This window comes from Etheostoma spectabile, chromosome 4, assembly GCF_008692095.1.
Source record: "Etheostoma spectabile isolate EspeVRDwgs_2016 chromosome 4, UIUC_Espe_1.0, whole genome shotgun sequence".
NCBI classification, from domain to species: Eukaryota; Metazoa; Chordata; class Actinopteri; order Perciformes; family Percidae; genus Etheostoma; species Etheostoma spectabile.
Genome location: NC_045736.1, coordinates 36,636,843 through 36,651,440, shown reverse-complemented (window position 1 = coordinate 36,651,440; position 14,598 = coordinate 36,636,843). Strand labels below are relative to the sequence as shown.

Sequence of the window (14,598 nt, the reverse complement as noted above, 5' to 3'; positions counted from 1 at the left end):
AGGAGCAGCCTTCCACTGAACAGGCTCCTCTGGTTGCTGCTATAAAATGCCCAAAAACTAATCTTTCAAAAAAAAAAAATGTTTTACCAGGCTCTACTGCCATAACGAGATGCTTCTCACTGCTAGAAAAAAAAGGAAATCAAAGATTTTCACACTACCAGGCTACCAGAGTGGCTCAGATTCCTAATGTACAGAGTCTGGTAGGAACAGGCTAATTGGACCAGAGTCTGGTAGGACCAGTCCCTAATGTACCAGAGTCTGGTAGGACCAGGCTAATGTACCAGAGTCTGGTAGGACCAGACTGATGTACAGAGTCTGGTAGGAACAGGCTAATGCACCAGAGTCTGGTAGGACCAGGCTAATGGGCCAGAGTCTTGTAGGACCAGCCTAATGTACCAGAGTCTGGTAGGACCAGGCTGATGTACAGTCTGGTAGGAACAGGCTAATGGGCCAGAGTCTGGTAGGACCAGCCTAATGTACAGAGTCTGGTAGGAACAGGCTAATGGACCAGAGTCTGGTAGGACCAGCCTAATGTACCAGAGTCTGGTAGGACCAGGCTAATGTCTGGTAGGAACAGGCTAATGTACCAGGGTATGGTAGGACAAGGCTGATGGAACCGAGTCTGGTAGGACCAGGCTAATGTACCAGAGTCTGGTAGGACCAAGCTAATGTACCAGAGTCTGGTAGGAGCAGGCAGAGTCTGGTAGGACCAGGCTAATGGACCCGAGTCTGGTAGGACCAGGCTAATGTAACAGAGTGTGATAGGACCAGCTTAATGGACCAGAGTCTGGTAGGACCAGGCTTATGGACCAGAGTCTGGTAGGACCAGGCTAATGTACCAGAGTCTGGTAGCACCAGGCTAATGGACCCGAGTCTGGTAGGACCAGGCTTATGGACCAGAGTCTGGTAGGACCAGGCTAATGTACCAGAGTCTGGTAGGACCAGCCTAATGGACCAGAGTCTGGTAGGACCAGGCTAGCTGAGTGGTGCTTAAAGTCATTTGTGTTTCTGACTCCTGTCAGATTCGGAATCAACAGCAACTTTAAAACGTAGAACGGAAATAGTCTACAGCCCTTGCTAGCGGTTATGTGACGCTGTATTTGGGTACAGCGGTGCTTTGAACTAAATGCTAACAATAGCATGCTCAAATGTTCACACTGACAATGCTAACATGCTAATGTCAAGCAGATAAAGTATGTTTACCATGTCCAGCATCTCAGTTTAGACTAGTATCATGCTAACATTTGCAAACTAGCAGTAAACATAAAGTACAGCCGAGGCTGATGGGAACATCAGTAGTTTTTCAGCTTTTTTGTCATAAAGCCAAGTATTAGTTTGACCTGATGATGGACACCTCCAGGCTGGATAAACTGATCAGGCGGGCCGGCTCTGTGGTCGACATGAAGCTGGACTCACTGGTGACGGTGGGAGAGAGGAGGACACTGGACAAACTGCTGGACATTATTGATAATGTCAGCCACCCCTTGCACACCGTCATCAGCACCCAGAGGAGCCTGTTCAGTGGAAGGCTGCTCCTTCCCAAGTGTCGGACCAGCAGGCTCAAGGACTCTGTTGTCCCTCATGCCATTAGACTATACAACTATACTAGCCTATAGGAAGTAGAGCAGAGAGGACAATACATACATACATACAGTACATACAGACATGCATACATACATACATACATACATACATACATGCATACAGTACATACATACACACATACATACATACATACACACCTGGACTTACAACAATACCTGGTCAGTTTAACACTTGACTCAACACTGACACTTTTGACGGATAATTTATGGTTAATGTCTTTTTTATGTCTTTTTAAAAGCCAAAGGTTCTTCTTCTTCTTCTTCTTCTTCTTATTACTAATATTATTATTATTATTATTATTATTATTATTATTATTATTATTATTTTTTATTGCGGTTGTTATTATCTTTATACTGTCTTCTATATTGTATTCTTGCTAAAACTGATGCTGGAAATTTCAATGGCCGAGATTTTTTATTTTTATTTTATTGGAGGTTACAACAGTGTTTTGTTACACCTTGTTAAGTTTTTGTTTACTTTGTTAGTGTGTGTGTGTGTCTACGTCTAGCTACATGTCTGTAGGCTATGTGTATGTGTTGATTCATGGAGAAAGGGAGTGGAGGTGCAGGGTGTGACTCTGACACACACACACACTGTATCATAGCGTCCAGGTGAGACAGCGTTGATAAAGCAGCAGCACACAGAGCTGATAGAACACGGACGGCCAGGGGAGCCTCACATCAGGGAATACACTCCACGGGCTTTGATTCTTTCGGCGTGCTGATATTTTTGTTGTTGTCCCGTCTGTTCCAGACTTTATCATAGGAGGTTTGCAACATGAGAATACTTTTACTCCTGGCAGGTAAGATTTCTTTTCTCTTCAATCTTTGAATGTTAGTGTCCTCTTTCTGTTTCAAGTTTGTCCTGCAACTTTCACCTTCAATTTTCCACGCCATGAATTCACATTCCTAAATCGTGGGGAGTTGACAGTATACAGTTTTTGTTTTCCAAAGAGTGGAACCTTGCAGACGCTGATTCCACTGATCCCTCCATTTTGGAGCAGTGAGGAGGAACTAACCTGAGCAGCAACTGCAGTGATTGGTTGGAAGGACAACCTGCATGCTCTCTTTTCATGATGGCACACGTTTAAGGAGTTGGGAAGGTTGAAGGGGTTTCAGTAGTCGGCTTCACCCTGACAAGGGCATTACTTTAATGAAACAAAATGTTGGCAGCACCTTGTTCTTATCAGTATTCATATCCCATATTATCCATGTTAGACACATGCGGTGGAAGAAGTATTTTTTAATTTTCTTTTTCTTTTATTTCATACAAATATTTACATTGAACCAAAATATATGTATGTAATACATACATACATACGTACATACATACTACATACATACATACATATAGACATACACACATACAAAAAGAATTCCGAAAAGGAGCAGGTTGAAGCCAAAGCTTATATGTTTCCCACCCCTCATTCAAGTATTCAGATCCTTTACTTAAGTAAAAGTACTAATACCACACTGTAAAAATACTGTTTCATGTAAAAGTCCTCCCATTGTAGAAAGTGTAAAGGATCCAGGAGGTTGTGTGTTCAATGGTCTCATCATCCCAGCTGGACTTGTAGGCTGTTATACTGTTGGATGGTTTACTTTATAATAAAACATCAGATTTTACAAACTACATGGGTTTTTGTGTGCAGATTTTAATTTGAATGTGTAAAGTAACTAGTAACTAAGTAGTAGTAGTAGCTGTTAGATGAATGTAGTGGAGTAAAAAGTAGAATATTTCTCTCTGAAATGTAGCGGAGTTGAAGTAGAAAGTGGCATGAAAAGACATAAGTAAAGTATGTGTACATCAACATTTGTACTTAAGTGCAGTACTGGAGGACATGTACTTAGTTACAATCAAACACTGCTAGACATTATGTCTAAATGTTGCTGTCTAAATGAATGCATCCTTTTGAGCACTGTATATTATACCTATTACGAGTTATGATTTCATTAATCTGTTTTGAGTGGGGCTTGATCTTACGATAGGTACTGTGGCATCCATATGGTTTCATTTTATAATTAACTTTAGAACAACAGTCACTGTTGTGTCACTGCTTGTTTTGTGAAAAAGATATTTTCATCTTACTGATGGAGCTAAAGGTTTGTGTTAGTGTAAATGATATTTACACTGTATTCATGTTGCTGTCATGTACAGTATGGAAATTCAGCTCTCAATTAGTGCATGGATAGGACCTGCGCATGGGTGTGTGTTTCAGGCCTGTGTGAAGTGTGTTCTAACAACAGAAACAAAACAATCGTAATTACTCCACTTTGGATCAATAAAGCATACATTATTATTACTTCAATTACTATTAATATTATTATTATTATTAGATACAGAGTTACAAGTCATTGTAACCTTTCATTTCTTGTTGTGCCTTCCTCCTGACAGCCATAGCTGCAGTCTCCCAGGCCCAGACTGACTGCTCTCGGGGGGCTTGTTACCCACCCAGCAGTGACCTGCTCCTGGGCAGGGCCCAGCAGCTCCACGCCTCCTCCACCTGTGGCCTCACAGGCTCCGAGGTCTACTGCACCCCATACGAACAGGTAGGGGCACAGGACATGTCATCTCTGCTAATTAACGATGTTAGATGTAGACTATATTGAGTATCAACCTCTAAAAGCCACTGTGATCAATTCTTAGTATATCATCTTGAGCAAGAGAGACTTCTCTGTTTAGAATAGAAAATGTGTAAAAAGACACATAGAAGCACAATCATTAGCTTCAATTGTATAATATTTATATTGGCTTTGTAAAAAACCTTATCAGTCAAACCAGAGCACATAAGCAGTCAGTGGCTCGGCCAGCTGTGTTGACCCAGGCCATGTGTGGGTCTCTACGTGAAGTTTGCCCCGTCAGGAGTCGAGCGGTGCAGAGGTCACGGTGAGCAGACAGGATGGAGGCTGTGGTGGTTTTGGCCCGACTCCCTCCAGTCCATTTTGTGAAACAGTCTGATTTCAGTGCCAGCGCATCATGTTGTAACTGTACTCTTTGACCAACATCTGAAAACCACTCGCCAGCCCATCTGCTGGCTCAGCTCCATTACTGGATTCAAACGCTGATTTTGAAATAAGAGAGAGCAGAGAACAGGGTTAAGCCTGTCATTTTGCAATTTTTATTGGCAAAGCCCCAGGGATTGATGAGATCCTTCCAGAAATGCTGAAAGCTCTGGGTGTGGAGGGACTGTCTTGGTTGACATGTCTCTTCAACATTGCGTGATCTGGAACGGTGCCTAGGGAGTGGCAAACCGGGGTGGTGGTTCCTAACTTCAAAAAGGGGGACCAGAGGGTGTGTGCCAATTACAGGGGTATCACACTTCTCAGCTTCCTTGGCAAAGTCCACTCCAAGGTGCTGGAAAAGAGGGTTCGGCAGATAGTCGAACCTCGGATTGAAGAGGAACAATGGATCAAATCTTCACTCTTGCAAGGATCCTGGAGGGAGCCTGGGAGTATGCCCAACCGGTCTACATGTGTTTTGTGGATCTGGCGAAGGCGTATGACCGTGTCCTCTAGGAGATACTGTGGGTGGTGCTGCGGGAGTATGGGGTGAGGGGGTCCCTTCTCAGGGCCATCCAATCTCTGTATGACCAAAGCGAGCGCTGTGTACGGGTTCTCAGCAGTAAGTCAGACTCGTTTCAGGTGAGGGTTGGCCTCCGCCAGGGCTGCACTTTGTCACCAATCCTGTTGGTGGTATTTATGGACAGGATATCTAGGCGTAGTCGGGGTGGGGAGGGATTGCAGTTCGAGCCGCTGTTCTTATGCGTCGAAAGGAGCCAGTTGAGGTGGTTCGGGCATCTGGTAAGGATGCCTCCTGGGGGCCTCCTGTGGGAGGTGTTCCAGGCACGTCCAGCTGGGAGGAGGCCTCAAGGAAAACCCAGGACTAGGTGGAGGGATTATATCTCCAACCTGGCCTGGGAACGCCTCGGGATCCCCCAGTCAGAGCTGGTTGATGTGGCCCGGGAAAGGGAAGTTTGGGGTCCCCTGCTGGAGCTGCTGCCCCTCGACCCGATACCGGATGAGCGGACGAAGATGGTTGTTAGATGGATGGATGGCAGGGGTTTAAAACAGTACTCAGAAACTCAAGTTAAAGCCGCACAACTGCTTTGCCCCCCCCCCCCCCCCCCCCCCCCCCCCCCACACACACACACACACACACACACAGCACTACCAACCCAACTCCGTTCAGACTGAGCTACTTCCACCCCCAAGTGCTCAACTTTACACTGTAATCATAAATTGATCAAGATTGTCAAGTGAAATTATCTTGCTGCATGGACAGATAATTTCACTTGTTCTGAGTACCTTTTCCCTCAGATTTAGGGTTTTTATCTTGGTTTTAGAAGACCCTTTTTTTTGCAGTGTAGGTTTACATGACACTAACTTTATTATACATATTGTATAAAACTTGCATCACTTCATAATTCCCCAGAAAAAAGATTTTGAAAAATTAGAACCCACATGAAAGCTATTGCCTTTTCAGTAAAAATGTTATTATAAAATCAGTCAGGACATTTGGTTACATTATTGGTGAAGTATTTACATTATTTGGTGTTGCAGGGGCATTAATGTTTAAATTTGGTATTGCGTATTATCTGCTGTGCTGTCAGAATTCCTGCAGAGTTTTTGAAGCGATGCGCTAAAAGATATGTGCAGTATGTTAGTTTTGCAATAGTCCAATGATAAGAGGGAGGGAGCAACACGGAGCGAGAGAGCTGGACTGAAGCCCAGGTGTTCCATGTTACCACAGATCATCTTCATCTGAAATGTATCTGGAAACTTCAGATAAATGTAGTGCAGGATAAAGTACAACATTGTTTCAGACATGTAGTAGAAGAAAAACAGAAGTGCTCCAAGCTGTAAATAAGTAAATAAGTTAGTAGGCTATATAATAAGTAAAGTTTGAGCACTTCGAAAATTGCCTAGGTACTGTACATGAGTAAAAGTTACCATGTACTGTACTTGTTAGCATTAGCCTACTCTACTGTAACAGAGAAAATGTCCCGTATTCCTTATTTTCATTATGACTCTCACTAAGGCAGGGCTGTCCAACTCAATTTCTCCAAGGACCACACTAGAAAAGAAGAATCACATCAAGGGCCAGACATGTTTCGTTCATTGTCATGCTTTTATTTCATCAGAAAAGTCAAGCATCTTTTACTGCATGTCTCATATAGCTTTCAAACTTAAACAAGCCAAAAACGTTTGGAAAAAAAGCACCAAAATCATCGGCAAAAGTGACCAAAAATCCAGAAAAAGAAACAAAACATTGAAAACGTTACGAACACATAGGTGGTCCAAAATTTATTGAGAACCTAAATAGATATAAGTTTGACACATGTGCACTAAGGTAACCTAAACTTAAGCAATCCTAATTCAACCTAATCGACAGAAAGACAGAGCGGGTAATGTTTGTGTTGATATTACATACGCTGCATACCTTACCTTGAATCTGCCTCGGGGGATAGATAGCTGTGTTAGGCGTGGACTATCTCTAATTGATCAATGCTTTCCCTTTGTTTTGTTTTTTTAATACCTGAGCCGCACCTCATCCAGACAGGGAGGGGAGGGAACACTCAGCTGTATCTCAGAGCTGACACACACATGCATGACAGCCAGGAAAGACCAACAGTGTTGAAGCTGAAAGCCCACACAGCCATCATGATATAACTAGTCAGATCTTGTTGGCAATGAGTCATCACACTGCTGCAAGCACCAGATTCTGTAACAAATAATTAGGTATAGTATGAATACTATACATAATATATTATACATATTTCTCTATATCTGTATATTTGTATCACATCAGTGTTCATGTGTCCTAACTGGCAACCTGGGTCTGTCCGAGGTTTCTGCCTAAAAGGATGTTTTTTCTTGCCATTTTCACACCAAATTACCCTGGCTCCGCCCTTCTACGTGCTTCCGCTCAATTTTCATTGTCCTTCATTAGTAGTCTGGGTTTGCGGTATATTTGCGGGTTTACTGCCCAATCAGTGAACAGAGGGAGTGGCTGGGAACGATGACGTTGAGGTTGCGCGCTACTTTGAGTTGTAGTTCCACAATGGCAACGGAGAAAGATGAAGTGAATGGGAAGTCATTCGGTCCGTTGTGGCTACGCTGCCGAACATCCAGAAGTTAAAGCTCAAGCAAGAACAATCTTTGCTGAGTTTTGTTGGTGGCCATGATTTTGTGACCTTCCTCCCCATGGGGTTAAGGAAAAGTATGACTTTCCAGCTCGCTCCGTTAGAGGGGAAGGACTTGGCTAAGGGTAACGCTAGGGATGCTAAGCTAATGTCACGACCAAATGTTAGTGGTTGGTTATGGCAGATCCAGAGTGGCTCTGGGCAGATCCTATAGCTTTATACTTCAACAGAGTACCCACATTTAAGGAAGTTAACACTTGTTAATGGAGAGTGGTCAGACTCTCTGGACTAATGAAATGGACCAGAGTCTGGTAGGACCAGGCTAATGGACCAGGCTAATGTACCAGAGTCAAATAGGACCAGGCTAATGTACCAGAGTCTCGTAGGACCAGAGTCTGGTAGGACCAGGCTAGCACAAAATGCTTGCTCCTGGGAAATTGTCGGGTCTTTGTGAATTATAAAGCGTGGTCTAGACCTGCTCTGTTTGTGAAGTGTCCGGAGATAACTGTTTTTATGAATTGATACTATAAATGAAACTGAATTGAATTACTAATCAAACAAATCCATTTAAATGCTGTAGTGTTGATTGGTCTAGTGCTGAGATTTTCAAAAGAGGGTCCGTGACCCCTAGGGGGTCTTTGGAGTTAGTGCAGAGGGGGCAATGCAGTACATGTATAAAAGAGCAAACAGTGTTTCCTCACATTCTGGAAAACCTGGAATTTTCCATCGCAGAGTGGAATTTTAGAATTTCTGTTGTTGCTACGTCAATGCAGTGGGCCAGGCTGAGCTGTAGCACCAGCAGTATACCTAGACTTTAAGTTCTGACAGATTTTGGGAAACGTGTCATCTTTGAGACCGGCTCATTAGCTCTCCTGTTTATCTTTGTGTACATTAAAGCCCTAAGATTTTTTTAATATACTACAAGGTTATTTTGGTTGGAGTTGCTAATATCATTTATAAATATGTGGAGAATGGTCAATATATTTGATGCATCCTGTTAGGCATGCATTTCAGATGTTATCAGGGGATCAAATCATTTTGTTGCAGTGTCAGATTTGCTAAATATGCATAGGATATGAAGAGAAACTGGAAAGGCATCGTTCAAATTTATAACGTTGTGATGGGGCCTAAAAATAGATTGTTCTTACCCCATAACAGTCCAAGCAGTTCAGAAGCACTCATTCCAGCCAGATACCTGCTGGTTCAACTTAAATTTAAAGTGGGTAAATCCTTTTTTATTGTTGCCAAATTGTGAATGTTATCGAATTGGAGGTGAGTTAAGCTTGACATGGAGATTCTTCTCAACTTGTAGTTTTAAAAAGCTTCAACGTGGGCACATTTTTTTCCTCCAAGGTTTATGTTTTTTGGCACTGCAGCAACACATGTGCCAACACAGGCGCAAACATACGGTTTGCATTTAGCTGTTGCCAACTGACTGTTGAATCAATTGTATGTGTGTGGTACAAAGTCTACAGTGGGCATTATTAATTAAAAGCGTCCAAGTTGAATCCCTTTTAATCTGCTATTGTATCCCATCAAACACATCCATATGAGAAGACTGACAACAATATGCTAACTGTGTATCCAGTAAGGTTAGCCTAGCTTAGCATGAATGGGAAACTGCTAGCTGGTTTCAACCCAAAGTAGAAAAAAATGACTTTCATATTTACGTATCAGAATGTAAGGGATCATCCATTAATAGCCAAGAACAAATACTGAGGTTAATTGATGAAAATGCATTATTTTTAATAGGTTTATGCAGATTTTGAAGTTGTAAACTGTGTTGTCACAAATTAATGTTGTGGTTTACAACGCCTGCCAAGTAGGAGAGGCTGAAGCCTAGCAGTTGAATTCTGATGTGGTCTGATATTGTCTTATTTACATCAAAGACAAACAAAACTAGTATTTAAATGAAAAAAAACATTGCATTTTAATTACTTTCAAAGGCTATCAACAATCTTCAGGCCAAACTCAACTGCATCGGCCTCTGAAAGGACCGCCACTCATGGTGATCAGTACCTAGCTCCCACTGATTTTTTCCCGGCTACAGCTAACTGTAAATACCCCCCGCTAAATTTAAATGTCATGTGACCGGTCGTCACATGACCCGGCGGCGGTCGCCTGTTTCGTAGCATATCATTCATATTATTGTTCATAACTTTTCATGTGAGATCATGCGAACCCGCTCATGAGAATGTGTTGCAGGCATAAGTGAAGGCCTTCGGATTTATTGACTAGGATAGCAGCTTTAAATCAGAGGTTTACATATTACACACACAGTTGTAGGTCCAAAGTTGGGAGAAAGGAATCTTGATTCCCACTCTCTTCCACAGATAGACTGAGGCTGCTCTATACGAAGGGCAACATTTCCACATGGCTGACTCTAGGCAATCTTCCCTCCTGTTTTTTCAAGTGTAGATAGTGACCTGGTTGGTGCAGCTTTAAAAATGTGTGGAATGTGGTGAGATCAGGCTTTATGACATGTTTGCCTTTCCCGGTGGTTACTATCAGGGCTTGACATTCACTTTTTTGCTCACCAGCCACTGTGGCTAGTGGTTTTCCAAAGCTGCTAGCCACTCAGCATTTTCACTTGTTGCTATTTTGTGGAAAATTGCATTTTGTTTTGGTTTTATTTGAATAAAGTTGACTATTGTGTGCTACAATTAGCTTGAAGAACCAGATTAACAACCCTTTTAAACATAAATGAATATTGAAAACACACAAATTTAAGATTACATAAAATATAGCAATTCAGTCATCAAATATTCAGCTCTGATAATGTGTTTACAGATCCTTTTTGTATGAAAACATGCAAGCAAATAAGACATAAAAAGAGTAGCTTCTTATCGTATAGGCTGGGTGATGCAGCAGTGTGTAAGATTAGTTGAAAGTAATTTTTCTTTTTCTTTATTTTTTATTGAACACGTAGCAAGTATACAGCCACAAGTGACAATACAAACAGGTCAAGTACGCCAGGGGAGATACAAAAAATAAAATAACAACAAAAAGGAAGAAAACTACTCAATTTACATAAAGCATTTAAAAAGTACAAATAGTGTGAGTGTGTGTCCTAGCAGCCTTCTTATTACTGCAACAGGATATAGTAGAAATATAGTGGTTAATGTCAATGGACAGCTCTGGGAAGTTATAAGAATTTGGACTTACGGATGTAAAATTTCGTCAAAAGTAAAATCAGGTGGATTAAATAAAAATGAGACATTTGTGTCATAGTTAATGAAACCAAAACGTACATTTTCCCAGCACAAGCAGAATTCAGGGTAAATAAGAACAGCTAAAAGAAAGTAGGAAAGTGAATTGGAGCGCACGTCCTCGGTGACGGGAAGCAGAGCGACCAGACCAATTATCCTGCTGGATTGTCTAGTTGGGCGCTCTCTCTGTACTTCCTCTACAAATACACAGGCCTTCCTTATACAGTGTATGACCTGTACAGACGCAACTGTTGTCTCAGCTTGCCATGCCACCATACTCCCCCATAGACAGCATGTCCCAACTGTGTTCCTGTGTCCAGCGGTGGCACAGTACTCCAGGAGAGCAGGTGGAGCATGCCACCCTCCAAAGTGGCTAGCGCGAGTGACTGTGTTTCCTGCCACCGCTGAAATCTATCCACGGGTGCTAATGTCATCCCATTATGTCAGGTTAGGTGATGATGGGGCCCAGTGGTGTAGTCAATTGTATTGTAGTGGGTATACTGTCCTGTATATTGGCCAGATATCTGCTTTTGGGGGAGGGGGGGCATGTCATAGTGGGGGATCTGGGTATCCTCCCCCAGGGAAGTTTTGAGCGTTAACAACTTTATTTCCTCCATTCTGTTACACCTTTAACAATTTACGGTTGAAATACCTTTGTTAGCCTATGTGAAGAAGAAAAACACAGATGACAATTCAAAATATATGAAATATATAATAAAAAGTATGTTGTTTTGGTTCATTGAGCATTTTTAAGTGGGCAAATGGAAATCCTGGAGGTTTCTTAGTGGGTGTACATACACCTGGATATCACATAGACTACACCACTAATGGGGCCTTGATTCCTGCCGTCCCACAGCCCGAGACAGATCAGCCTCAGATAGGCCTAGTCTGTGTTGTTTCACAATGACTCGCAATGGTGATTGAACAGGAAAGGCCAGAGGCAGACTTCTAGGATCAGGAATGACAGCAACATGGCATCCAAAGCATCACAGAACATCTCAGAAATCTGGTTAAACTAGATGAGAAAAGGCAAAGTCTTTCCATTTGGGAGACTCGGTGGTCTTCTACTATGACAAACAGGATAAAAAGGCGATATGTCGCGCTCACAGAGTGGACCAATGCCATCATAGTCCTAAACTCACTCATTCAACACATTGTGCTTCACTATACAGTTCACACTGTGAGAAATTCATCTGTAGAATAACAGAAAAAGTCTGGCAGCTCATTACACAGACTTAAAAAACAGAAACTATGTGTGTACAGTTAAAATGCCTTTTCTGTATTAAAAATCCTCTCACACAAAGCGGCATAGTTGGTAAACTTATGAAAAAAACTGTCAAAAAAGGTGTCGCAAAGGTTGAAAAAAACGACGTAAAAAATGCCACAAAGGCACACAAAAAACGCCCAAAATGTCGAAAGAGATTCCAAAAAAAACTTTCAACATTTCTTGAAAAAACAAAACTTTTTTAATCTCCCGAGAAAAAGAATTGAGAGCTCAAATTATGCAATTCCAAATGTAAAGAACATGTTAAAACACAGATATTTCTTAGAGTGCAGTCAGACAGGAGACTTTTCTCTCTCTGAATGCAACTTTATTGCTCTGTGTTTTCACTCTAAATACAGTACGACAATTTGGGTTTTAGTTGTGCTTCATGTTCATTTGTACCTTTGGGGCTTTTGCGGTGTAGCCTTTTTCCTCCTGTGTAAAAAAACAATCTAAGCACTGTTGATTGTAATGGTGCGTCCTAATGTGTGACTGAGTGGAGTCACGTAGCTGGAGTGAAAAACATTAGTGAGGCATTTACAGGATGTTGTAACAATCAGCAACCCGGGGGGAACTTTTCCCTACAGGGAAAGCAGCCATGTCCAGAGTCACCAGTATACAAGGGGAGCTCTTAAATATCGACTGATGAAAGCAGGTCACAGAAACATGATGCACTCATTTTTATTTAATACATTGATAACATTGGTGTATTTGTGTGTACATGTCAACATGCACACTTCACACTGACTCATGCTCGGTAAACAACACTACACCTAAACATCATTTTAGGGAGGAATTGGGCAGATTATTTTAATAAAGTCATCATAAATTATATTAGACGTCTACAATTCTTGCCTGGAATTGTGTCTGAATTTGATCCAATTCTAGTTTTGTCAGGGGGAATTCTTTATTTCACAATGGATTTGTCTTGCCTGTGTTGGCAAGTCAGGTTCCACAGGTGTCTCACGTTGTTCCTTCCTCATCGGTTACTGGGGTAAAGTTTCCCTCCAAATTGTTGACCAGCCTAATCTGTAGAGCTGTTGTGCATCTGATGCATATTGATTTTCTGTGTGTGACCTGCCCAGTGACCCAGCTAATCATAGCGGGGAGCAAAAGAGACTCATTTAGAAGTTGGGTCTTGGGTCCGAGGGTCACTTTCAGGACAACTGGCACGCACAGTGACACAATCCCATGCACCAGCTATCGCAATGTAACCCTGCAGGAGTGGCCATTGTTACTAATGTTTGTTTGTTTGTTTGTTTGTTTGTTTGTTTCTTAGAGGAGGATGAAGTGTTGTCCCTGTGACTCCAGGAACCCATACGGTCAGCTGGCCCACACTGTCCAGGATGTCCTGTCCACATCTGGACCTGACAGATGGTGGCAGTCAGTGAAAGGTGGGCAAAGAAAGAAAGAAAGAAAGAAAGAAAGAAAGAAAGAAAGAGGATAGATAGATAGATAGATAGATAGATGATAGATAGATAGATAGATAGATAGATAGATAGATAGATAGATATATAGATAGATAGATAGATAGATGTTTATTGATACCAAGAAAAATGGGAAATTCCAGTGTTACAGCAGCAAAATCAGTGACAAAGCACAGAATATAAATATAAATGAAATACTAGGAAAAATAACATACATCAATATACATTAAATAATAATATGAATAAATAAAAACAATATTGAATATGTACAGGATGGGAAAACAAAAATGTGCAACTGCTAATATATGCTAAATGTAAATAAACCAATTGTGCAGGTTGCACTTAGTGCTAGTGTGGTGTCCAAAAAGTCTTACTTGCACCCAGTTGATGACATGTTAAATAGCGTTATGCCTGTGGTATGAATGATTTTCTGTAGAGGTCCGTGCGACATCGAAGCTGTCGGAGCCTCTTAGAGAAGGAGCTCCTCTGTTGGACCAGTGTGGGGTGGAGAGGGGGGTCTGGGTTATCTATGACAGATAACAGAAAGAAAGAAAGAAAGAAAGAAAGAAAGGGGTTTTGTATTAGCAGGATTGAAATGGCATACATTTCAAGCAGGGCTGTAGTCAAGTCCACCTTTGTCGAGTCCAAGACAAATCCAGGACCAGGACTAGTCAAGACTGAGTCCAAAAAAGTTTGAGTCCAAGTCAAGACCGAGTTCAAATGAGAGACAGTCAATACCAAGACAGAAAAAGGAATCATCTCCAAGACCACTCACATATATAATATCAGAGACAGTATTCCTTTTTTTAAGATAATAATTTTGCTTTATTATTATTATTATTATTATTATTTGTAAAGAGCACAATTAAGTCATATTACTTACTTTAAGTGTTACAATTTCACTTAAAGCGCCCATATTATGCTCATTTTCAGGTTCACAATTGTATTTTG

At 41.6% G+C, this 14,598-nt stretch overlaps 1 protein-coding gene across 2 annotated transcripts in view; it reads left to right on the top strand.

Annotated features, from left to right (window-relative positions):
- The first annotated feature begins 2,208 nt into the window (after positions 1-2,208).
- The window catches only part of lamb3 (laminin subunit beta 3), a 29,659-nt gene continuing 17,269 nt past the window's right edge, over positions 2,209-14,598 (top strand). Inside the window, exons 1-3 of one of the 2 annotated variants that reach the window (XM_032514619.1) lie at positions 2,209-2,407; positions 4,000-4,154; positions 13,500-13,614. In XM_032514619.1, the coding sequence (XP_032370510.1) occupies positions 2,383-2,407; positions 4,000-4,154; positions 13,500-13,614 (295 nt within the window). In that variant the 5' untranslated portion in view covers positions 2,209-2,382. Of the gene's footprint in view, positions 2,408-3,999; positions 4,155-7,134; positions 7,344-13,499; positions 13,615-14,598 lie in introns of those variants that run through there. The other variant, XM_032514620.1, reaches the window with a different exon arrangement.